The sequence below is a fragment of the Suillus paluster genome, assembly GCF_016628075.1.
Source record: "Suillus paluster strain FC165 chromosome Unknown EDB91scaffold_56, whole genome shotgun sequence".
NCBI classification, from domain to species: Eukaryota; Fungi; Basidiomycota; class Agaricomycetes; order Boletales; family Suillaceae; genus Suillus; species Suillus paluster.
The window spans coordinates 220,214-244,577 of record NW_024537616.1 but is presented as its reverse complement, the minus strand read 5'-3'; the positions used below and the strand labels follow the sequence as shown (position 1 = coordinate 244,577).

The 24,364-nt window shown below is 48.1% G+C and overlaps 8 protein-coding genes across 8 annotated transcripts; 7 read left to right on the top strand and 1 right to left on the bottom strand.

The window, feature by feature from the left end:
• Nucleotides 1–243: 243 nt before the first annotated feature.
• On the top strand, nucleotides 244–1,487 carry EDB91DRAFT_1151060 (synaptobrevin-like protein). The gene is made up of 7 exons (XM_041319414.1): nucleotides 244–442; nucleotides 506–533; nucleotides 594–787; nucleotides 841–896; nucleotides 955–962; nucleotides 1,022–1,037; nucleotides 1,090–1,487. Coding segments are annotated over exons 2-7 (357 nt in total). The 5' UTR covers nucleotides 244–442; nucleotides 506–531; the 3' UTR covers nucleotides 1,171–1,487.
• Nucleotides 1,488–2,922: 1,435 nt separating this feature from the next.
• On the top strand, nucleotides 2,923–4,183 carry EDB91DRAFT_1251645 (uncharacterized protein; the record flags this gene model as incomplete). The annotated part of the gene is made up of 4 exons (XM_041323406.1): nucleotides 2,923–3,149; nucleotides 3,198–3,258; nucleotides 3,316–3,548; nucleotides 3,604–4,183. The coding sequence occupies 4 exons, from the start codon at nucleotides 2,923–2,925 to the stop codon at nucleotides 4,181–4,183; spliced, it is 1,101 nt and encodes a 366-aa protein (XP_041174107.1).
• A 1,653-nt stretch (nucleotides 4,184–5,836) lies between these two features.
• On the bottom strand, nucleotides 5,837–7,234 carry EDB91DRAFT_1151042 (uncharacterized protein). The gene is made up of 5 exons (XM_041319413.1): nucleotides 6,802–7,234; nucleotides 6,588–6,749; nucleotides 6,376–6,528; nucleotides 6,149–6,324; nucleotides 5,837–6,094 (listed from the first exon to the last, which is right to left on the bottom strand). Exons 1-5 carry the CDS (start codon nucleotides 7,174–7,176, stop codon nucleotides 5,959–5,961), a joined length of 1,002 nt encoding a protein of 333 aa, XP_041174106.1. The 5' UTR covers nucleotides 7,177–7,234; the 3' UTR covers nucleotides 5,837–5,958.
• Nucleotides 7,235–8,119: 885 nt separating this feature from the next.
• Nucleotides 8,120–8,613, top strand: EDB91DRAFT_1084645 (uncharacterized protein; the record flags this gene model as incomplete). Its single annotated transcript, XM_041315802.1, has 2 exons — nucleotides 8,120–8,130; nucleotides 8,181–8,613. 2 exons carry the CDS (start codon nucleotides 8,120–8,122, stop codon nucleotides 8,611–8,613), a joined length of 444 nt encoding a protein of 147 aa, XP_041174105.1.
• Nucleotides 8,614–9,003: 390 nt separating this feature from the next.
• On the top strand, nucleotides 9,004–12,107 carry EDB91DRAFT_1238697 (uncharacterized protein; the record flags this gene model as incomplete). Its single annotated transcript, XM_041321757.1, has 9 exons — nucleotides 9,004–9,177; nucleotides 9,494–9,550; nucleotides 9,607–9,924; nucleotides 9,977–10,382; nucleotides 10,416–10,437; nucleotides 10,474–10,812; nucleotides 10,864–11,270; nucleotides 11,313–11,717; nucleotides 11,740–12,107. The coding sequence occupies 9 exons, from the start codon at nucleotides 9,004–9,006 to the stop codon at nucleotides 12,105–12,107; spliced, it is 2,496 nt and encodes an 831-aa protein (XP_041174104.1).
• Nucleotides 12,108–17,885: 5,778 nt separating this feature from the next.
• EDB91DRAFT_1084643 (uncharacterized protein) lies at nucleotides 17,886–18,407 on the top strand (the record flags this gene model as incomplete). The annotated part of the gene is made up of 3 exons (XM_041315801.1): nucleotides 17,886–17,902; nucleotides 17,953–18,034; nucleotides 18,081–18,407. 3 exons carry the CDS (start codon nucleotides 17,886–17,888, stop codon nucleotides 18,405–18,407), a joined length of 426 nt encoding a protein of 141 aa, XP_041174103.1.
• A 1,548-nt stretch (nucleotides 18,408–19,955) lies between these two features.
• On the top strand, nucleotides 19,956–21,943 carry EDB91DRAFT_1151036 (mo25 protein). The gene is made up of 7 exons (XM_041319412.1): nucleotides 19,956–20,331; nucleotides 20,389–20,449; nucleotides 20,501–20,816; nucleotides 20,865–20,997; nucleotides 21,052–21,261; nucleotides 21,321–21,440; nucleotides 21,503–21,943. The coding sequence occupies exons 1-7, from the start codon at nucleotides 20,221–20,223 to the stop codon at nucleotides 21,542–21,544; spliced, it is 993 nt and encodes a 330-aa protein (XP_041174102.1). The 5' UTR covers nucleotides 19,956–20,220; the 3' UTR covers nucleotides 21,545–21,943.
• Nucleotides 21,944–22,723: 780 nt separating this feature from the next.
• Nucleotides 22,724–23,855, top strand: EDB91DRAFT_662111 (uncharacterized protein). Its single transcript, XM_041328021.1, has 2 exons — nucleotides 22,724–23,427; nucleotides 23,486–23,855. The coding sequence occupies exons 1-2, from the start codon at nucleotides 22,771–22,773 to the stop codon at nucleotides 23,633–23,635; spliced, it is 807 nt and encodes a 268-aa protein (XP_041174101.1). The 5' UTR covers nucleotides 22,724–22,770; the 3' UTR covers nucleotides 23,636–23,855.
• The last annotated feature ends 509 nt before the right edge of the window (nucleotides 23,856–24,364 follow it).

The window sequence follows — 24,364 nt, the reverse complement described above, 5'->3', positions numbered from 1 at the left end:
AGTCCTATCACAACTAATTCTGCAGCACTGCACACAGCAAACTACGTAGTTCGCCGACAAAAATTCTGTGCAAACAGCCGTAGAACCCCCACAATTTTACCCTAGTTACTGGTTGCCTTTGAAATAATCACTATTACTTCTGCCGAAGTTCTGCGTTGTACAACTATGAACGCGACACGCGAAGTGGGGGGATTGACAAAGGGCAAGCTTGAAGAGATTATCCTTGCAACGTGGCCGATTGGCGCAGCGCAGCGCCAGCAATGTAGTGTGCACTGCAATTTCAGATAACCAGAGGGGCAAACCTAAAACAAGGAAGTGTCACAAGGACTTAGTCACACGTCACTCTGGTGCGTGCGAATACGCCGCTTCCTCAGTACCCTCAGCAACGTCTCTACGCAGTCGCTGCCCAAGTTGCTCCACCTTTCAAATCTCGCTTCCAACGGTATGTCTCCCTAACTGATATCATACATCTGCTACTGATTCCACTACTGAACTTCACCTTCAGAGCCCTTTTAACGTCGTCTTACCGTCATGTTCGTTCGTTCTCCCATATGACGCAGACGCCGTAGTTCATTTGCATTTTCCTACCATAGGTCCGAACCTTACGACCCTTACCTCCCCCGTAATGGCTCCTCATCCAATCCCGCTGGCGGGTCAAGTCAGGGTGGAAACCCGAAAACCGCAGCTATTCAACAACAAATCGACGACACCGTTGGTATCATGAGGGAGAACATCACAAAGGTCGCAGAGCGTGGAGAGAGGTTAGACTCATTACAAGATAAGACAGGTGCTTCATTTTGTGCTCTGGCGTATTAAAGTGTAGTTTGACGCAATTTCCAGATAACCTTGCTGTTTCAGCACAGGGCTTCCGTCGGGGTGCCAACCGAGTACGGAAGGTGAGTTGGACTTGAATTCTTCATTCATATTGGGATGATACTTAGGCATCTTCAACAGAATATGTGGTGAGTGCAATTTTTTTTTTCAATTGCGATCAAGTTTCATGGAACTCGTCACGTTTCAGGTGGAAAGACATGAAGGTACGTTGGACTCGCCGCTCAACATCACATACGAAACTGACCCCTTTCTCAGATGCGCATGATCATTGGTGTTGCGATCGCAATTATCATAATCATCATCGTAGTCAGCATTGTGAAGGCAACACATCACTAGGCAGTACGTGTACAGACTGCTTATCCGCCTACCACTGGCTTGTTGAATGTTGTATCTATGCACCGTATCGTTAATTCTTCTCCTTTTTTCCTGTTTTACATTTTGTTGGCTGCCTTCTTTCGTAGGGCCCTAGTAGCGGATGGTGGACCCTGGTACATATAGTTGTCGCTTCGTTGAATGGTCACATGTTGTGCTTATGGATGATCCACATACTACTCGCTCTAGGCTAGGTTGTCAGCATCAACCAAGCTCTACGGTCTAAAATTCCTGCTAGGGTCTTTCAAAATGAAGTTTTGACTTGAGCTGTTAACAATGACCTAATCAAGATTCAGCACGTGCGCAGTACTATCAGCTGTAGAGTCTTCAACTGTCGTGTCTTCAAGTTGGTCGTGTCAGCTGTTCTGTTACCTTCTCCCTTTGACGGGCGTCAGAAGTGTTAGAATAGTACTAGATAAACCTGGCTTTTGACAGAAGGACGTCACGGTACTGTGCCAGGGGTGGTCACGAGGCTATGTGTTTACGCCATTTTCCTCTCTCCTCCCAACCAATTCTGTGAGTACTTACTGCATTTGCTGCTAAGTGTTATTTTTATAATGCCTCAATCGCCCTAGACTTGGGGGCCGCATTCGTGGCAAAGTCTAACATTCATTTGCAGATTGTCGTGATCGATCATGGAACATACTGAGGAGCGGTAACTAAAGCCAAACAATCGCCGCGAGCACTCCTCCGGCGGAGTGTAAACCCAGCGGCCTGTGTAAGTACTATACACGCACTGCCAAATCACTGGATATCTGCCCACAGGATAACGAATACAGGAAAATGGGCAGTGCTAGAAGCATATAAGTTAGGTCAATCTTACGATTCCCTGAGCCCCCACATTTCCCACTCTTTCCTCGACACTCCCAAAAGGAAAAGAAAAAAGCAGAAACATGAAGGTGTGTGTTCTATTCGTCCGCCTGGATATCACGCTTAATAACGTTACCATCGAAGCATCGTAGATAGCAAATACCAACGGCCTTGCGATTGATTGGATGAGACCGCAGGCCACACCAAGATAACATCGGGGAAATGACTGTAACAGTTAGAATGGCCTTCGGTGCCTCTTAATATTCGTAGGCGGAGGTTCTGGTGAAATGTAAATTGTGCCTTTTTCGGCAGCCCTCGTGTTGGAGGTCCTTGAAGGGGCTGTACCCGAATTGAACGGATGGTGTTCAACCTGGAATCGGCCGAGTTACTGCGTTTCGGGATGATTGCGAATACAGATCTTAGCCCCCGTGTATCGCTGGTCGACTCTTGATCACAGGTAAGGTTCATCTACCCTGATATTTCACTGCGCTGACATATCCACTCCACTCCTTTCCGAATCAGGTATGCCTCCGAGATGATTGAGGCCACCGCCCGCGGGCCATTGGGCGACCACACGGCCAAGACGGACCTTTCTCTGTAGCAGACCAAACGTCCGTGATCCAGCTTGCCAATATCGTGGGAGTGCTGGCTTTTTGCCTGCCGAGGTCATGGCTTGAACCAAACTCACTCGGTGGTCAGCGTCTTTATACATGAAGTTTTGGATTTCAGTGCAAAACATTCTGCATCATTGCGTGCACATTTTGAGATCATCTATAGTTTTCGCTGATGAAAACTTCCTACAAGCTTCACTCGTGAAGAGTTTCCGAGATACAACATGGTCCAACCTTGGATACTTCACCATGACTCCGACGAAATGAATCTGGTCCCGTTGATCCGCCTGGTTGAATGCCGATCTCTGGCCTTGGCCTTTGGCCATTCACCTTTTCGTTTAGTTGGTGGCTGTTGTCCCGATCTACTGTGCCACCGGTTGTTGGCCTGCGAGAAACCCTTGGTTGTTGGCCTTCATGGCTGCTCCTCGTGCTATCCTTTTTTCTCGGTATAATAGCCTTCCAGAAAATCTGGTCCACGAGTTCTTCCTCCCCAGCTGATTGCGGAATGGTTTACAACTCCTGGTGCGTCCGCACTACTACGCTTCTTCTTGGTGCTGATCCCCTGCGCAGGCTGGATTCAGAGTTGTACAAACAGGTCGAGGCAGAGCAGCTACTAGGAACTACCAATGGTGTAGGTTTCATCTGTGCTTGTAGACGTAGACAGTAGTGTGCTAACATTTCGCTATAGGGTCAGTCGACTTCTCCGCCTCAGCAAAACTACCTGCATTCGGCACCAGTATACTCGTACGAGACTCCCGCACCTACTACTACCCAGCATACTATGTATGGCGAAGCCCCCATGAGCAACGACCAAGCCCTGGATCCTGCTGAGCTATATGATGCGGATACATTTCAAAGTTACATCCCGGACTCCCTGCCCTCATTTCTCAATCAAGATATCGATCAGCGCGACATTCATAGGTACGAGTTCCTCCAATTGTGTCATTGTCCATGTTCTTAGAATCTCCTTCAATAGTGCTGCCGGACAGCGTTCGCGCAACGGTTCTTTCAGCTATTTCCGCCATGCTTTCCCCTACTATCCGTCTGCCAACAATCTGGGCTTTTCTGGCTCAGACCTCTCCGAATCATGCCCCATTACGCCCGCCCAGGCGATCCGGCATCAAGAAGAGGTTCACCCTCACCCTGGCCATCCGGTCAATGACGATGGATCAGAACAGCCGCACGCGAGCGAACAATCCCCCGCTGCACTCTTGCATCCCTTCAGGGTGTCACAGCCCGATATTCTACGAGCAGATCACCAGCGCCGGGAGGGCATGTTCCATTATCAGGAACTTTCACATAACGATGATGTATCACAATCACAAACCCGATGCCTGTGGATTACCGGTAAAGGCCAGTGCGCTTTTACTGCAGGTACAGTCAGGAGCGTGATGAGGCATATATTGTCATGTCATCTCCGTGAGCATCAGCAGCCTGCCAGCCGGGTGCAGTGTCGATGTGGGGGCTGCTCACTCCCAAGTACCATAAGGCGAGACAGTATTCGCCGACACATCCGCGAAATGCACTACGGGGACAAATATCGCCGCAAGTACTAACTTTGATCGCACAAGGAGCTAGTCTCAATCAATTTCCCGTTACTATACTTTCCGCTTTTTTTTTTTGTTTGTTTTCAATTTATGTTTTGTGAGAGTAGTACTCTGTGTAAGATAATACATTCTAGTCTAGGGACCCTGTGTCCCGCTGCGCCTCTAGATCTATGAATGTCCTGATGTAAGGCGTGCCCCACCAGTCCGCAGTTCCCGCGGGCCGCCTGCCGTTTTAGACATGCAATCTATTGGAGAGGCGACTTTATAGGTACGCGTGTGATGATATCTGAGCCAAATGGGATCGTCTGAACGCGTACTCGGTCGCACAAGTGCGATTTGAGATAGGAATCCATGTGGATGCAGTAGGTAAAGTGGACATATGCTGCGATTAGCGCTGAGCGTGGTGTCCGGTACTGGCTGACTGAGACCAGGTGGGGTGATGAGATTCCGAATGGGCGAGTAGGGTGGTGAATTATGAACTTGAAGGAAGGGCATGATGATTAAGCTTGAGGGAATGTAGGGGCGGTGAATCTGAATTAAGGGGAGGGTGTAAGGTAGGACGCGAGGTGTGAGGGTGCTTACGGGATTGCGGGCAGTGATCTACGAGGCAACAATACTTTCCGCTTGATGCCTGTTGTCCTACTCTCGTTTCATTGCGCCTTCTGCTGATATACCCTTGCTGCTACCGCTCTTTTCATAGCTAGTGTTTGCAACTTGGTAGGATTTATTTAGTGTCCTGCTTGTTCTCTAAAGTTGTACATTCTATTGCATGTCACTCACGGCCATGAAAGATAAGTCATGTAGTTGTTAGTGTCTTCAGTTTTTGTCTCGCCACACAATAAATTCTGCATCTGTAGTGCAAACAAAGCCAGTCACTCATCCGCTCAAAACTCAATGGATGTTCAAGAGACTGATATGTGCAACAAAATTACCATATACCTGCGTTGCAATTGAGTAGCGTCGGAGTCGGGGACTGCTGTTAATAATCTGATCAAGGTTCAATCACTGCGGAAACGACTTTTTAGTCGGACACTAAACGGAGGAAGAAACCAGGTCTAAACAGACTCAAAACGTACTTAGACACTAACCGAACGCAAAGCAGACGTGTCGATGGTTTTGGTGAAGCGACAAATGTAAATAGAGTCTTTTCAGACTTCGCGAACACATCTTTCCCGACCGTCGTTTATTCTCTTCAAACACTCCTTATCCCACCACTAACCAGATCCGTAAATCCATCCTTTCGACCTCTTTTTACGGTAGACTTGGGGGAAGGTGAGTATTTTTGAAAATTCCTCTAAGTCCTCGTTTCATGCTATCATGATGGCAGAATGCAACATGATCAAGCTCAAGCTACATCAGGAAAAATACACTTGACTACAGGGTGCTATATAGTCAAGGTAGTACCTGCAGCACAATGTGTCAAGTGCCTACTATAGGCGGCTATATAGCCACACAGCTGACTATATAGTGCTACGGCAACTCCTGTAGCTCGTTGTAGCAACTGACTACAGGTGCTACAGGTGCTACAAGTTACTACAAGTTGCTACAGGGTGCAATAGAAATAGTGCTAGCATTTGCTCGTTCGAGCTACAGGTAGCTACACACTGCTACTAGTACTGTAGCTCCCGCAATACCAATCGCGCCGCTAACCGGTTATCAACAAAATCGAATCAATTAAGGTGCTATAGTGCGTGAGCATGCATACAATCCTCGAGATACAGCCGCCTCAATCACCACCCCCTTTGTGCTTCTCGAGCCTCGTCTTCGTACTCTCGAAAGCCGCCTCAATCCGAGTCACCACCCCCTTCTTGTGCTTCTCGAGCCTCGTCTTCGTACTCTCGAATCGCATCATCGAAAACATCATCGGTAAAGCTATCAATAGTCACTGCTGCCATAAGTGGATCCACACCAGCGTGCATCCTTTTTATGAAAGTCAGTTTGGATGATGAACGACATAAGTAATCAGAAACATACCGAGCGATGTCGAGAAGATCGACACCAATTTTACCGAGCAGTTTGTAAGCAGCAGTCCGCTCCTCGAACCGCCGCAGGGATTTGAGATGGATAAGGTAGACCGGGGAGTAAGCCACCGACGAAAATTTGATGTCCTCCTTTACACCAGTCATCCACTCATCGATGCAGCATTCAATCTGTCAGACCTCAGTTGCAGTATGAACATCAGAATCACTGAATACACTCACCGCTGTGAGTATAAGTGCAATGGTTTGAACGGGTAAAGGATCAAAGTATTTAGCATATACTATACCCTCGTCGCTTCGGTTTGTAAACCACATATTGTTGACCGCCGACTGGATTAATTCAGTCTTGTATATGCCACATTTCATTTCCCAGTCCTTTTACTCCGCCAGTCAGATGTTGACTAAAAATCGTGAAATTGAATTTAAACACGCACCTTGAAAACAAAATGTGATCCTTCCTTGAGAGACTCGGCCAGGTCACGGTTTGCCTTGATGGCGAGTATAGATCTGCTTGCACGGAACCCAAAGAACGAGGCCGTCAGTACGCGCATCTTTGTTTTAAGCTCCCCGCGCACATGTGATGTGCGCCTCGTCATCTATATGGCAACATTAAATCAAGTAGGGCAAGGACGTGGACATGAGACGTACCATTTTGACGAGAGAAGGGGTAAGTTGGATGGTAAGCTCTGCCATGTTAGACGCCTCACGCCAGGCATCCTTTGCTAACTTCGTCTCAACGATCAGTGTCTCTGGAAAAGGTGCGCGAGTCACAACTAGACAGCGGTAGATAGACATGGCAGTAGTGAGCAAATCCTTAGTGATGTCGTCGAAATCGCTAGCCTTTAACCGTTGGCGTGTTCCATTTGGACCTTTCTTGAACTTCGGGTCAGTATTGAGGACCTCCGAGTCCTCCAGTTGGCGCTTGGTGCCGACAACCGGTGTTGAAGAAGCTTTGGCCACTTCATCATGATCATTGGCAGTGTTATCCGCGCCATAATCAGACCCGTTCTCAGTCTCATCCATGCGATCGACAAACTTGTTCGAATCATGGCTGTCGCTGCTGCCCTCACCGTCACTGTCGTCATCCGAAGTCACAACAGGTGAGGGCGCTGAAAAAGTGTGTTAGTCCAAGATACACACTGGCAGAGACATTGTACCTTTCTGTGGCTTCGTACAGATCTTACTCGTGGGTTTTCGGGCCAAGACAGTTGGAGGGGTCTTGCTCATACTGAATGTGAGTGCCTGTTGATTGGATAGTCTTGTAGGTACACAGTGGTCCGAAAACTATTATGTACTTGTGAGTAACATGGAGTGCATGGACAAATAAGACACTGACCATGCTGTCTTCGTCCCTGTCAACATCGCTAAGAAGCCCAGCAGGCTCGCTATCAAATTCCTCGGGATGTGTCTGGTATGTAGTGCGCAGTGCCTTTAAGTCGCACTTCTGCATCTTCGTTTGTAAGGCTTTTTGGCGGTCTGCTCCTCGACAAGCTTTTGTAACTGTTAAGCAGAAACATTTTAATGAGCACGAGCATTCATGTTGGGCTTGATATAACTTACTTCGATATGTCTCTTTCTCGGTTGGCCAACGTTGACGACCACTTGCAGTGCGTCCCGCGGTCAACACCATCTCTGCACATACTTCCTCCTGGGCCTTCAAAAGTGCCGTTTTAGTTCCCTTTTTGGAGGGGGCTTTTGCGGCCATGATAGATGGTAGTCAGTAGAAATAACGACAACAGAAGGAGGGGGTATGCATGCCTTTAAAAACCCTACAGTGGCGTCGGATCAACAAACAAATTTTGAGTTTTGTTGATCGAGTTTTGTTGATCGAGTTTTGTTGATCACGAAGTTAAAGTTTTCAACTGACGAAGCAGTGTCAATATAATGGCATAAATAAGAGGGACGGGGATGACTTTCCTTTCCAACATACAATTGATACTACAGCGAGATCAATACTACAGCCAAGATGAATAAATAGTAAGTGGCTGGCTTGTCAAATGCTCACCTCATACTTACCAATGTTGTAGCCCAGCGCTCATGCCATCGAATGAATCAGACGATGTGAAGCCGAACATCCTGTTACCTCCTCCAAGTCGTCCCTTTCATGTTGTCCATGCTCCGGGACGGGAGGTACCTCATACTCCAAGGGAGGTACCGCCTGCTCTTGAGATTCAGTTTCCATTGGCGCCATATCGCCAAACCCCAGGGCCCATTAAAACATCGCAGACCTACCTGCGAACACTTGTATTAGAGCGCTGGGATGCAGAGATTAGGCTTTGCAAAGAGACATGCAAAGCGCAGCTCTCAGAGCACATGAAAGGTCCTGTTGCTCACCAAAATTTGGTGCGGGAGATGATAACTGTGCGTTGGAATGCAGAGAAAAAGTGGTGCGAAGAGTCACGCAAGGTTCAACTTTTGGAGCTCTTACTGGCGGCTCATGGCATTACTACCCTAGCTTAGTAGTCTTAGTAGTCAGTTAGTTTTAGTCAAGTGTCATTTGGAATAATGGTGCACCATGTGGATCGCCTTTTTCATGCTGTGAATGGCAAAACCACCCATGTGGATCGCCTTTTTCCTGGATGTTCAGGTCAAACTCCATATTATGTGGTGTAAGGAATGGTGGCGTTCGAGTATGAACTGCGTCTGTGACAGTAGTTGGTCACGAGGGCGGAATTGGACTCGGTCGGGGCTGAATTGGACTCACTTGCAAGGGTCAGATTGCTGCAATAGTCACAATTAGGGCCGGTGTGAGGACTCACTTGAGGGTCAAGTGTTTTTTTTTCCATTTTGTGTGCCGTCAAGACACTTAGGGCCGGTACAATACGACTTGACACTCGCACCAGACAAGCCATGCCCCACTGTGTATTCTGTGGGAAGGTAACAACTACACACGAGGGTCTCAAGAGACACGTTGCAGGACGTCCTGAATGTCGACGGCAGTGGGCATCAATGATCGAAGATGTAGAGGCAGAGAACTTAGACGATGCACCAGATGTTGACTTCCCCCATCAAGATGCAGCACCGGTGGGTCATGTACACCCGTGCCCGTCTCCAGATACCGACAATAACCCAGTGCTCCGCAAAACTCGACGGACTACAGTTGAGGAAGTCGAGGATGAGGATGGGATGTTGTTCCCCAATAACGGGCGATATTTCGAACCTCAGTCGGATGCTGGCTGGGCACTGCGTGAGGGGGAGACGAATTTTGAAAGATATAGAACATACCAAGAGGAAGAGGGTGAGGATCCATGGTCGCCTTTCGAGGATGCATAAGTGCTCGAATGCGCTGGCATAGCATCTACTAATATCACTCACCAGGGAAGAATGGGATCTGGCCTAGTGGCTCGTCAAGAACCTCGGTCAGACGCGAACCGACGAATTCCTAAAACTGCCCATTGTAAGTTTGAAAGTGTTAATCAAAATTTGAACTTACAATATTGATACCCTAACCAGACACAAAACTGCACGAAACTTTCGTTTCATAACAACCGCTCATTCTTGCAGCGCGTGGACGAACTTCCACACGGGCCAGGATGGAGTTGTAAGAAGGTGACTGTGCGTGGTAACTGCGAGGATGAGAACGGCAAGATGTTGCAAGAGGAGGTTGAGTTGTGGTGCCGCGATCCTGTAGAGTGCATGAAAGAGCTCATTGGCAACCCTTCCTTCAAAGAAGATATGGCCTACTCACCTGCCAAAGCATATGCAGACCGTGCAGGGCAAGATAGGGTGATTGACGAGATGTGGACAGCAGACTGGTGGGGCGATAAACAGGTAAGACTATTTGAGAGGGAGCAACAAAGTAACGGACTGACCTCGCACACAGAAAGCCTTGCCAGAAGGTGCCACGATAGCACCAATCATTCTATCTTCAGACAAAATGTCCTTGTCGCAGTTCCGAGGGGATAAATTGGCGTGGCCGGTGTATATGTCCATTGGAAACATCGCTAAAGCAAAACGGCGCCAAGCATCAGCACGAGCGACAGTCCTGATTGGTTACTTACCAGCAGGCAAACTGGACTGTTTCACCCCCGATGCACGCTCCTTGGCTGGATACAGGCTGTTCCACCATTGCATGGCTCTACTGCTTGAACCTCTCATCGGTGCTGGAAACGACGGTGTTGAAATGGTGTGTGCGGACTCGTGGGTTTGTCGTGTCTACCCAATTCTTGCAGCATACATTGCCGATTTCCCGGAACAGTGCTTGGTCAGTTGTTGCAAAGAGAACCAATGTCCGAAGTGCCTTGTAGCAGCAAATGAGTGAGGGGATGCACTCAACTCGGCAATGTGTGATCCAGAGTCAACAAAAGATATTTTGCACAGGTGCAAGATTGGTCAGCATCCTCCGGAATTCGAGGCCAATGGTTTACGTGCCGTTTACAAACCATTTTGGGCTGATCTCCCTCACGCGGAGATTTTTCTAGCGTTCACGCCCGACCTTTTGCATCAACTTCACAAGGGTGTGTTCAAAGACCACCTTGTGAAGTGGTGCATCGATATCATTGGGGAGGACAAAATGGACTCACGTTTCAAGGCGATCCTGAATTATCCCGGCCTTCGACACTTCAAGAAAGGGATATCGAGTGTGAAGCAGTGGACGGGACGTGAACACAAAGAGATGCAGCAAGTATTTGTTGGCTTATTGAGCGGAGCAGTACCTAGGTGAGTGTTTAACGAGTCGTTAAGATGATGTTTTGATGTCATGCCTTGCAGTTGTGTTTTGGTAGTTGCACGATCTATTCTCGACTTCTCATATTTTGCCCAGCTTCAAGTTCAGATGACTGAGTCCCTCGAAGCCCTACAAACCGCCCTGACTGTATTTCACACTAACAAAGACATCCTCAAGGAGCTCGCTGTTCGAGAGCATTTCAACATTCCAAAACTACACCAGCTCTCTCATTACGTCCAGTCGATCACGTTGTTTGGCGCAGCTGACGGCTTTAATACTGAACTTCCAGAGCGCTTACACATTGATTTCGCAAAAGATTCATACCGTGCTAGCAACAAACGGGACTACGAAGAACAAATGGCTTTGTGGCTCCAACGCCAAGAAGCCGTATTTTTACGTAGCGCATACCTGGATTGGTTGTCCCAACAGCCTCGCTCCAAGTCACCTGTGGGTCTCACCGGATGTCATTCAAACCCATACAACTTCGACGCAGATTCGGACACAGACTCGGAGTCGGAAACACCAAATCTTCCCGCCACTGAACCACTTCAAGCAACACATGTCCTTGCGAAAGCCCCCGCACATCCTCACCAATCCGTTGGAACCATCATAACAGCACACGGTGCTACCGAGTTCCTCCCTGCTCTCCGATCCTTCTTGCTCAAGAATCTCCCGCGCAACACCATAGTCCCTGGACTTCAAGACCGATTCGATCTTTATCGTCAAGTGGTGATTGTGACGCCACCTGATTTACGAGTTAGCGACGTGCCACAGCGAAGGCAGATCAGGGCAACACCAGAAACGTTGCCGTCAGGCCGGAAGCCTGGTATCCCAGCCCGGTTTGACATGGCCTTGATAGCAGACAGGCCTCGCTCTTCTAACTTCCATACTCTTGAAGGTATTTTTTCCGGGTTTCTCAGCGGTCAATTTTGATAATCGTCTTGTTGCAGGTGTACGTGTAGCCCAAGTTCGCGCTATTTTCACCCTACCTCGCCAGTTCGGCGCATATTCCAGAGCCCTCGCCTACATCGAGTGGTTCACTCCTTTCAAACCACCAGACCCTGTTTCTCGAATGCGACAGGTCTCGCGCTCAACACGACAACTTCGCCGCAACGCCACTGTAATCCACGTTGACGAAATCGTGCGGCCGTGCCACCTTATACCGAAGATGGGACCAACAGTAGATCTGAGGTTGAGAAGCGGAAATGCATATGAGGTGGCGAACGATTTTTATTTCAACGAGTTCATTGATGGCGAAATGTTTTGCGCATGTGTTATAAGTAATTAGATACAACGACGTGTAGCTCCTGTAGCTACTTGTAGCTACCTGTAGCACAGATGGTAACTATATAGCCGCATATAGCTTGCCTTTAGACTATATAACACTATATAGGACAATGTAGTGTAAGGTGTGACTACATAGTGCTACTGTGCCTACATAGTGCTATATAGCTGTCACTCGGGCTACGGCATTTAGGGTTTTTTACTGATGTACCTGCGCAACTGAAAACTTTCAAATTCACTTTTGAGTGCAGAAGACCAGGACCCGTAGTAAGTTATTTGTACAACTAGACTACTCCCAACTAATTTCTATCTAGACTGTTGAAATTTCAATGCGCAAGCCTCTCAAGCGATCGAGGTCACAGCCTAGTAGTTCAGAGGACTTGTGCAACTGTGGAATGTAGATTCGCGGATGGATCAGGTGAGGGTTGATTCATGTAAGAACCTCCAGCAACGCTAAACAAAGGCTGATAATCAGGTGTTGGACCCCTTTGATGAGGCTGGGGTGCGAGTGAGGGTGATTCGCTGTATGGAAACATGTGAGTCCCACTGTTGTACGGTGTCCCTTGTGCTGATGATGTCCCTTGATATGGTGTTCCTTGGCCAGATGATGACGACGCTGACCCACATGTGCCTGACGCCTGAACAAATACAGGCCGTTGTTGTTCTATCTAGGTGAGTATTTGGTGTTTCCTACTAGAGCATCCAAATGGACTTACCATGACTTGTGGTTCACAACTTGCACCCTGTTGTCCCGCACTAAAGAACGGATCCATCTGCGGCAGCCCACCACTATTTTCGAGAGGGGAGAGCTGGGGTTGCATACTGGGTGGTAGTACAAGTGGCCCCATAAATGGTTCGTGTTGTTGCTGCTGCCTTTGAGTTTTCTGACCTAACTGGCTGCCAGGATCGCTGGGCCTTCTCTGCACATTCTGGGGCACACCACATATCGCTATGGGAGGGGACGAGAGCAGGCAGAAGAGCGAGAAGGAGGACCTAGCATGTGGGGGATGTATGGCGGATCCATAGAAGCATGTAATCCTAACCTAAACAGAGGGGGTTTTCACTATTTTCGATATTCTAAACGGACATGATAACATATCTAATCAGCTTCAAACCCGACTAAGTAATAGCATGTCTGTAGCCTAATCACACTCCGTATCACGCTGAAATCCGTATGCTCGTTTGGTGCGGATTGGGAGACCTTTCTATACTTTGTCTGATACATTTTGAGTCTATTTCTAGAGTACACTTTGTGTCTGTGTACATGCCCTAATCCTACTCTTTCATATACGACTAAAAAGTCATTTCCCCAGTGAATGTTCAGTAATGCCTTGTGCACATGGAAGATCGGACGCGTGACATTGGATGACTTTCCATAGGCTGGAAAATTCTGATTAGAATATCATATCACAAATATACCCATATTGGGCATGTGTGCCGCGATGCCGCTGTTCATTTCCAGTCAATTTGCAAACATGTGTCACCTACCCCCCTCTAATCTATTGGGGTATCCCATAGACTTTGCAGACGACTTCCTTCCATTTTAGGCCACTAACGCCAGTGATATCCGCTGACATAATCAGCCTTGCTCGAGACAAAGCCCTTCCGAGTCTCCCGTGATGTGCCACAACAAGTGCGCTACAGTGCTCGAAATCTAGAACTCCTGGCCATTGAATTTTGGCATCTGTGGAGTGTGGAGGGTGCGTAGGAGAAGCTCAAGACCGAAATTAAGGTATCGAGTGACAGTACTGGGGATTATGGTGAAGATCTGCTGTAGGCTGATAGCGCGCATAGTGGAGCTAAGATAGTGTAACACAAGCCCAAGTACCCCTGCAGCACCAAGGGAGCACTGATTTATTCGTGGATTTCCATGTGCAGAGACATCATCACGAGGAATCAGTGTCTCATACCAGGCTTGTGCAAAGCCTGCAGTAAGTAGTGAAGAGAAGGTGGACACATCAACACCCATTCACTGCGGAAACGAGATTTTAGCCAGACCCTAATCAGAGGGAGACAACATATGTAACACGACTCTAAATGTACCTAGCTTGTAATTAGATGTAAATCCAACATGTTGCAAATTTTGCTCACTTGGTCCGGAGCAACACATCTAAACAGACACTTTTCCAACTTTGTCCACACGTCTATTCGGACCCCCATTTATTCTCTTCAAATACTTGCTATTCCACCACTAATCAGCATTGCAAATTCAACATTTCGACGTCTGTTTAGGTTGTGCTTAGAGCAAAGTAAGTTTTTCAAAATTTTCTCTAAGTCCCGCATTACAGCTTGTACTTACCACTCATGCTATGGCAGCCCGCGATGCAATCAAGCTTGAGCTGCCCGAAACTGATTATAGTCATGGTCGTGTCCACCACTTGGCACTAAGGACTGTGAGCATGAGCGTGGCTTGCTGCTTGACGAGAAAGGTGTTTGTGAGTTTCCGTGACCCAGGTATGGTGTACTGGCAGATTGTGGGGTTCCCATCACATGCTCAGGCACTGGTCCACTGAAGAAGTCATCATGCTGGGGCAAGCTGTTGTTTGGCACGTTTGGCAGTGGGGACGGATGGGGCTGGTTGTGGCCGAATTGGTATGGACCATGACCCATCATCTGAGATTGACGGTCTTGACTGACACCATGTTGATTAGGATACATGGGAACACCAGTAGGGTGTCGCTGTGGGCCTTGGGACCCATACATCATGGATGTGGGGTGTAGGGAACGAAGAGAAGAGTGAACGAGAAGCTATGGGCAAGCGGATGGCGAATCCTAGGAAGCATATGGACCTCGTGTATATTCTTTGCAGAGTCTAATTAGATCCATTTCTTATGTGTATGCAGACATAATTCGGATGTGCGAATCAAATGTTCAGATCTGATCCCACGGTTGGATTAACTGCTAGTACTACAATTCTACATCTGCACAACTCATCTATGCGGTGTCTGTTTAGACTTAGAAACAAGAACCACTCTCTAGTCTAACACTCGGGAATACATATGATATGCGACATCTGTTTATATCCCGCATATGGATTCTGTCCCTACACTAATCCGACCTGACTATTTTCTTGTTTCCACAGTGATTGTAGTGATAAAGGCTCGATCATTCTGGGCCAACTCAGATCTGGTATATGACAAGTGCAGTAACAAACGACGCTGTGTTTGAAGGGGATTGATGATCGACGGAAGCAAAATGAAGATCTTGGCATAGAGATCTAGATGTGGTCGGGGATAGATCTGATTTGGGGGATCAACAGGGAATCAATCAAAAAGTTTGAGTTGAGCTGAGATTTCAGTAGCTCAGGAAGATGTACTTATATAATAGAAGAGATAAAACTCAGTGACATGTGCCACATGTGTACTGGTGAGGAAGGTCAAGGTGCTAGGATGGTTCTCAAAGGACTGTGGTCAAGCTTCAAGAGAAGCATCTAAGCACAAGTAGGCATGAGTGCCAAAACATTGAATGATGTCTATACGAGAGAAATCTGATGCAGAATGTCATGATGCATTTTTATTATTGCGTATGTTTGCATGTCCACAGCTCATCTGCATACCCTCTGTTGACTATGACATGTCTTCGTGGAGGTGGAGATATGGGAAAGACGACCGAGACCTCATGATGCATGACATCTCTACCTGAGGTACTGAGGAAAGAGAGTGGACATGTACATCCACAACGAGGACCGGATAAACCGTGATGAGTCGAGGGCCACCCCAAATGGTTCTAGAGAACATAGAACAACATCAGCAAAACACTTTGTTTCCCACCACCAAAAAATGGCTGGCCACAGCTTGGTCCCTTCTGTACAGGGCTGTACAGAGCCCACAGAGGCAAAGTGATTTGCTGATTTGAATACTCGTGTGTGCATGTGTGAAAGGGGGTAGGGGAACGTACGCCGAAACAAGTTAGGCTGTGACAACGTCCAAAAGGAATTAGGGAGAGGACCGCAGAGATGATTCTGGTTCACAAAGTTCTCCTACATACACTATGAGGATCGGACGTACGTGAAGGCGGGCGGCCTGGAAATGAATGGCATGTACTAGTAGGATCAGCGTCGCTCAGCCTCTGAAAGTTGACAAAAGGCCATATGAAGGCGAAAGCCCAGTAAAACCGATCGTGGCTTATCATTACGTGCGCTTGCATGTCTACTGCTCATCTGCATGCTCTCTGTTGACTCGGGGCGACATGTCTTCGTGAAGGAGGAGATACGGGAAAGACAACCGAGACTTCATGATGCATGACGTCTCTACGGGTACTGAAGAAAGAGAGTAGATATAGTACATCCTCAACGAGGACCGGATGAACCGTGAAGTCGAGGGCCACCCCAAATGGTTCTAGAGTACACAATGATAGAAGTGTGCGTGTATGAGAGGGGGTAGGGGTGGTACGTACGCCGAAACAAGTTAGGATCGCAGAATCCTGGTTCGGAAAGTTCTACTGTGAGAAACGGCCCGGAAATGAATGGCATGTACTTAGGATCAGCGCTCAGCTGACAGTTGACGAAAAGGCATATGAAGGCGAAGGCCCAGTGAAACCGATCGCGGCAGGAAGGCATTTTTTTTCAGGACGGCCAACAGTCGCAGACTCAACACAAGCAAGCCTAAGCAAGCGCGACGGTTTTCAGAGCAGGGGGCCTTCTTACACGTCCGCTAATGGCCAGAAGTCTATTATGCCCCTTGTGTGCCCTAGCAAGGCTCTTGAAGTTCAACCTAGTTCAACCAATCCGCTCCTTTGCTTGGGGCATTTTGCTTGGTTGCACTTCAAGTTGAAGGGGCATTCGTTGATTGTTCCCACGACTCCTGGGAGCCGCCAACCTGCCGCGCTGGTAGTCTCCTAGCCAGCCCTATATAGACGAAGGAAGATAGTCGTTCCTACCGCGCTGCCAGGCTTGGGCAGGAATTTATCCACTTTACCCTATACTCCCAGAATCCCCAGTACATCTTGCCGCGTTAGCATCTATATGTGAGAAGATTCCCCCTTGTTAGCATAGTTTTCGTTGACGCGTTGAAATTTCGTAGACGCCGAACTAATTCTCACAGGAAACCCTCATCGATTGCCTTCGATGCCAGCGCTTCAGAAGCTTCAGCGCCCAGCATTGGCTTATTTAGCATGTCAGGTCTTATACAATAGTGGCAGTAAATTTTGCCTGGTTCCACGGGCACTCACCTATCCTCATACATTCCCTTCTGGGTATCAAGCTAACCCAAATGGCCTGAAGCCACCCCACGCTGCGCGCCATCGGCGAGTCCATGGCCGAGATGGATCAGAATATTCCTTCGTTGTAGTTGATCAAAAGTTGTTCAGAATGTTCATGATCACAGTTTGCCCTTGCCGCGTGGGAGTGCAAGGGTGTCGGTTCGACAGCTCCTCAACGGTTACTAACGTTCTTATAAATGAAGCTTCGGCATACAATGCAAAAACTCTCGGCCTGCGACATTCGGTGCACGTTTTGAGACCGTCTACAGGAACATGTCGATGAGAGCTCGCTCCAGGCCACTCATGTGATTCGATCTCAGATCAACCAGTATACCGTCGAGAACAAGGATCTCCTCAGACGGGTATCGCTTGGCTGACTTCAAAGGTTATCAAATATGACTTCAAGGGTATCACTATCTCTTTGCCCTAACTGGTCATACGTACCAATGGCTCTTGGCCCGCGGACAATCTTGAATCATTAGCCTTCATGTTTTCTTCTGGAACCATACTACCTATATATTCTTAGTTCTGGGCTCATCAGCACGATCAGTGTCCAATCCCGTTGTCCCCAGCGCATTTCAATATGTCTTACAATTACTGGTACGTCTGTTTGGCACTACTAGACTTCCTTGTGATTATCATCTGTGCAGGGAGCAAGATTCTGAACTATACAAACAAATCGCAGCATCACTAGCAGAGCAATCAGAAGCAACCACCGATGATGTGCATTTGGTATACTCGTGCGGAAAGATAGTGAAGCGCTGACATTTTGTTATAGGGACGTTCTTCTGCGCCAGAAAATCAGCCAGAATCACACTTGCCCGACTTTCTCTCTGTTTGCGGATGGAGTGATGATCACGGGTCATGCAACAACACTGTTAACGTGACCAGGATCGGAGAGCACATGTTATCATGCCATTTCAAGTCCCCTTTGCGCGCCGACAGCCGTTTGGAATGTCGGTGGAAGGGCTGCCAACTCCGAAAGCCTATACGGCGAGATACAATGGTTCGCCACATCGTCGAGAAGCACCTCGGAGTTAAGTATCGATCCAAGCACCAAGCGGCTTCTTGTGCTACGATGTATCGGTCCCCGTCGATCTCGTAAAATGCGCATCCGCATTAATGATGATCGTGGGTCTCCGTCGATCCTGTAAAATGCACGCCCGCATTAATGATGACCGTGCCGGAGCCGGCCTTCTGAATTGTACCCGTTTCGAACTCTAGTTCTGATTATACTTTTTACTGATTTTTTTGCTGTGTCGCAAGTCGGATTTCTTCATAGCCTACTATAGGTTATATACAGACTGGTATGATCTATGTTATGTCCTGCCTTTTCTATATGTTTTCAAGTTGTTTGCACACAGATTATATTTCTATATGGACGTTCGTCATAATTCATTAGACAATTGCGCATTATGTTACGTTCATGCCCTAGCTAGTCATATAGTTGACGCCTTCCAAGAGATACAGCTGAGAAGGACACGATGTTCGTCATCTGCATCTTCTTGTAGCCGCAAAGGTTCGGAAAATCTGGTGAAAACGGCGTTTCACGGACACTGCGGGACCCTGTCCACTTTATGGAGAGTGCTGATCGTACGACATAGTATACATTATGACAAATGCTTATTAGGTTCGAATAGACCACCAATTGATAACCGGACGTTATGCAGTGCTATGAGTTTGTTGTGCGATAAGGTTGAAACACCCCTTCCTTACATAAATATTCTCCTGTGGCAGATGAGCGGCGTGTCAACTCCAGTAGCGTGTCACCACAATACTTACACGCTATAGACTGCAGGGCGGATGAAGAAATATTCCGGACGGTTACCCCTTTACCGTGTGTTGACTGTCCCTGGTTCTGGAATTGGTATACCGTTCAAGTCAAACGGACGATACAGCCTAAACAATTTGCAAGACCTGTTTAGTAGATTTAAATGTATTCAGGGGCAATGGACTGAACTCATGTCCGTCATACAGCGGAGTCAGGGATCAGTGCGCCGCACACCAGCAAGGCGAAATATGACGTGATCTGCCGCGCCTGTGACTCTACACGGTTTATGCTGATAGATGAATCTTGCTTGAAATATCTGATCATTGTCCCCAAGCTTACAGCGGCGCGGGAGGGGACCAGAGCCGCTTTCGAAATACAGACGAAGATATCTAGCAAGTGGATCTGGCCGTCTCAATCAATTGGTCCAGAGCTGACGAGGATGAAATATGGTGCGAAGAAAAGGTCTGACAGAGTGACAGCTCGGACTTGGGGGAGGCACAATCACAAACTGCTTGTGGTGGTTTGCTGCACCTTTTTTGAAGAGCAGTTGGTAGCGATGACGTCCATCAGCCCGTGTCGCTGAGTTTTCTCATTTCATTCTCGCGCCGCGGCCGATCATGGACGTGAAGTGAGACAATATTTCCAAGTCAAATTCGCAAGTAATCAAGTTAAATGTTCTACTTACCTTGAAGCTTGAGGCAGTGTGACAACCGGAAGCAGAGGTACTTGAGTGTTTCCTTGTAAATGATGGGCGATTACTTTCAAATCACGTACCAAGTGAATACAAACAATAAATAATGAGAGCTATTTTATTCGGACTAGCACAAGGACACCCACCGTGTTCCTGCAGCTGGTTCCAATATCTAGTAACCTTAGACGGGCTGGCCTAGGTCGTGAGCTAGCCAATGATACCGTGGCTGGAGAGAGAACCAAATTAGGCATGTGCTGTAGAAAGCCATGCATGATTCAGAAAGCACTCGCTTGCACTCAGCCTGACTCTGAACGCCGAGCTCGGCGCTCCCAGCCAGGTCATTATTCATCCCAGCGCCATTTATCCTGTAATCCATCCCTCCGTTTTAGTCCTTCGTCTCTTTCTTTCTTTCCATCTCGTCCGATATCGCAAGAGTTAGTTTCAACCGTGTAGACAATGAACTTCTTCAAGACCAAACCGCGAACACCTCCTGATATCGTCCGTGGCTTGCGAGATGCGATACCCAAACTCGAATATGGGCCTCCAGGCAGTGAGACGAGGAGAAAGGTGAGCTCGATGAGTGAACCCATGATCTCAAATGGTGAACGGGATCGTGGCTACCAGGCAGGTGAAGAAGTATCCAGAAACCTCCAGGCAATTAAGGGCATTCTGTACGGTGATGGAGGTGTGCTTATCATCTGTTTTTCATGCCATACCCGATCTAACAGATCCACAGAGCCTTTGCCAGAACTTATCGCACAACTCGCACAAGAAACGTATTCCACAGACCTCCTCCTCCTACTCGTACAGAATATCGCAAAATTCGACTTCGAGGCTCGAAAGGACGTGGTCCAGATATTCAACAATCTTCTCCGGCGTCAAATCGGGGCCCGCCTGCCAACGGTGGAATATATATGCGCTAGGCACGAAGACGTTATCTTTGCGGCTCTGGAAGGATACAGTAACGAAGAGGTTGCGTTGAATACGGGGATGGTTCTAAGGGAGATGTTGCGACACGAACAGTTAGCCAAGATCTTGCTCTATTCTGAACAGTGAGTGCTCTATCATGCATCTTAGACTTGCCGTCAAATGCCACACAGGTTCTACATGTTTCCCCATCATATAGAGACAACGTCATTTGGAGTTTCATGCGATGCATTTGCAAATCTCAAAGAGACATTAACACGACACAAACCCATGGTTGCCGAATACCTGGACAAGAACTACGATCGTGTAGGTATCACGTCCCCGTGGTCATCTTCATCATTTAACGAGTATCCTGTATAGTTTTTCGCATCTTTCACAACACTCCTACTGTCCACCAATTATGTTACCAAGCGCCAGTCCCTCAAGCTCCTCGGCGAAATCCTCCTTGACCGTGCCAATTTCAGCGTCATGACCAGATATATCGCTCAAGAATCCAACCTGAAGATGATGATGAACATGCTTCGGGACAAGAGCAAGAATATCCAGTTCGAAGCTTTCCACGTTTTTAAAGTGGGTTTCTATGAACGGTTTGTTCCCACTCACGTTTACTGAGTATCTTTTATCGGAAGGTATTCGTTGCCAATCCAAAAAAGCCACCTCAGATTGAAATGATACTAAGGCGCAACAAGGAGAAATTATTGACTTTCCTGAGGAGCTTTCATAATGATAAGGAAGACGAGCAGTTCAGCGTGAGTAGCCATCGACCGCCCAAACTACCTTCACTTCCCACTAACATTTCCTGACTTACCAGGACGAGAAGCAATTCCTCATCGTGCAGATACAGAACCTGTGACGCTGGACGTCCTTACACGCTCCCCTTTCCCTTCTTTGGCAGAACATCTTTCTTGCGATACATGTACCGTGGGTCCCTGTTGTTTCCAGTTGAACACTTGTAGCACCCGCAACTTTCAGTCCCTACCAGTCATCCCTTGAGTGATATTGGCATCTCGTGAACGCTCATGATCTCTGCCGCCGACTGCTGTATCATACCGCATATATCGCTGTCCTATGTACATAACTGATTTGACGTCAGTTGTACTTATACCATCAATGTTGTCCAAACACCGGTTGTTGTTCGAGGTGCTTATAACCAAGTAATGGGACGATCACTGTGCGCCCCAGACCGGGTGAATTGTACCCGTCACACCACCCGTTCACAGAACTAGTTTGTTTCACCAGCTGGTGAAGTGCGAATCACCCAGTGGTATGGTACCAGTCACCAATGTAAGTACTTAGGTCAACTAGAACAGGTTACAATCACCCAAACTATTGCCGCCTCCTGACAAGGCTCGTACAAAGCATTCCGCACTGTGTTAGCTGGTAAAGTTTGCATAGGTGATCAAATTAGATCAAAACCACGATGTTGGCGGTCTGCAGCCGTCAATTAACGCACGTGGGGTTAGGCTCGTGACCAGCCTGGTTAGAAGTACTGGTTACGAGTCTAGCGTGGGGTATAGTTTAAATGAAAACCCCACGTTAGCTCCATTCTCTGTGCTCACTCGCCTTCGTCACTCCCACCCTCCAGGGCCTCCACGTGGCACACGGTGTTCTGAATTCTTCTTCATCTTCACCCTCTTCATTATCACCGGACTGATGCGGTTACGGCGCTTTTGTGCACGACCACCATCATGATCGGATTCGGATGATGGACCTTTCGTTTGCGCTGCGCTGCCTTCCGCTTTAAATCAATCGTCAAGTATGGCATGACTAATTCCTAGTTCTGACAGGGCCCTTCTACTATAGCCCACAAGTATGAGATACAACGCGCCATCTGACCATAACATTGATGCGTATTTGACCGGAAGAAAACGCAGCGACGTCGACTTTGCAAAAGGAGGCTGATTTTGCAAAACACGTGACGTACGCGTCGCGATAAGGTTAGAACTTTGTTTATGGAGTTGGCAAACACGCACAAACTTATCTCCTGAGAATATATATAGCACAGTGCATCACTCGTCGTTGCAACGTATCCCGGAAATATCTTGCCAGTAAAATTTTCTACCTGACAATAACACCATCATGATATCTTCAATGCTTTCCTTTACCGCGACTCGCGTTGCCGTTACAGGCTACATTTCTGTTTCGTTATTCAAAAGAACTGTCGTGCGCCATACGGTTCAGCGCCTTTCCAAAGCGGAGACGATCCAAGCTTACCTCCGAGTCGCATCAACGACCTGCTCATTAACGGTCGCTCTCGTTCTGGCCTGCCACGAAGCCACTCAAGAGATTCTCGACAGCTTGAATGACTCGAATACTTCCGCTGGCAATTTAGATTCAGACACCGCTACCGCCGATATCCACACGACGCCCGACACCATAGATTGCCTAGCATCTTGCTCGCATCAAGAACCATTGCACGAAGACTCGAAAGAAGATCCAATGGAACCACTAGATCTAGCCTCGCCATTGCAGCAGTATTATGTACCAATATTCCAGCCTACCGACTCATCGCCTGTAATCAAATCGCGCGAACCAACTTTCGACACGCCCATCACATCTTCTACCCCTTCTACCCATCTCGATTTGTTCAAATTCGACTCAAAACGCTTGTCCATCAACTCGGATACTATTCTTGTAGCTCACAACGACGACTCAATCCACTCGCAGCACATCTTCCACGACGCCTCAGATTTCAAAGACCTCAAGCCGCCTGCTGACGACGGCACTTTGTACGAAGTACGGAACTTCTTCGTGATAACCTAGCTCACTTTGACTAACGTTCGGGTCCCTGCAGCACGCCCCAAGGAACAGGAGCCAGTACGCACTAATACCGCACACGATAAACACGAATACACCGTCGACATCCTACTCCCGAGCACGAAAACGTCCAGTCCCGACGATCATCGTCCTTCTCGTTCGTCGAAGCTTCGACCACTCGTTTTAGTTGACAAGTACCGGACGACTCGGACGTCTACAAGTTCCAGCCTTTTTCTTCATGTATCTGCCCATGCCATGGACGTGAAGATGGAGACACTCTCTCCGCAGTAACCAATCCCCTACCTCCCAGCTGAAGCCTTGGATACCGGTTGCGAAGCACGCCGCCAGTACCACTCTTCGAAGTCAGAGGTCCGGCACAAAGCAAAAGGTGCGGGATCATCACTAGCCTAATATGCCATTCATTGTTGTTTATTAGTTCAAAGCTAGAGCTTCTCGATTGATCACTGCCTGCAACAGCATCACGCGTCCGCGCTTCGGGCAACACACCAACAGAACCGGTCGGTCATTTCTCGTGACGTCAGACTCGCTTATTGATTTCAGCAGTAGGTCACCTTGAAGAAGTATACGAATAGCTTTTCGTCGACCAAGCAGCCCTCGTCGACGGTTGGATTACTGGTATGATGGACGTGGGCCTTCAGTCGACGCTGACCAGAACCCATCCACAGTCGCCAGGGTCACTAGCATCGCACCCTCCCGGCGTTGATGCAGTACCAGATCCACCGGGTTCATGAATTAAGGCACGCCTCGCACGCCTTTGCCAACAGCCCGCGTTGTCGCAGCCTCACTTCTAGCCACAACGATAACCTCTTCCGCACCCTGCAGCGCACGTCCTGCACTGTCTTGTCACTGATCTCACCCGCTTCCTTTTGGCGCTGCCTGTCACAGGTGTGAGAGC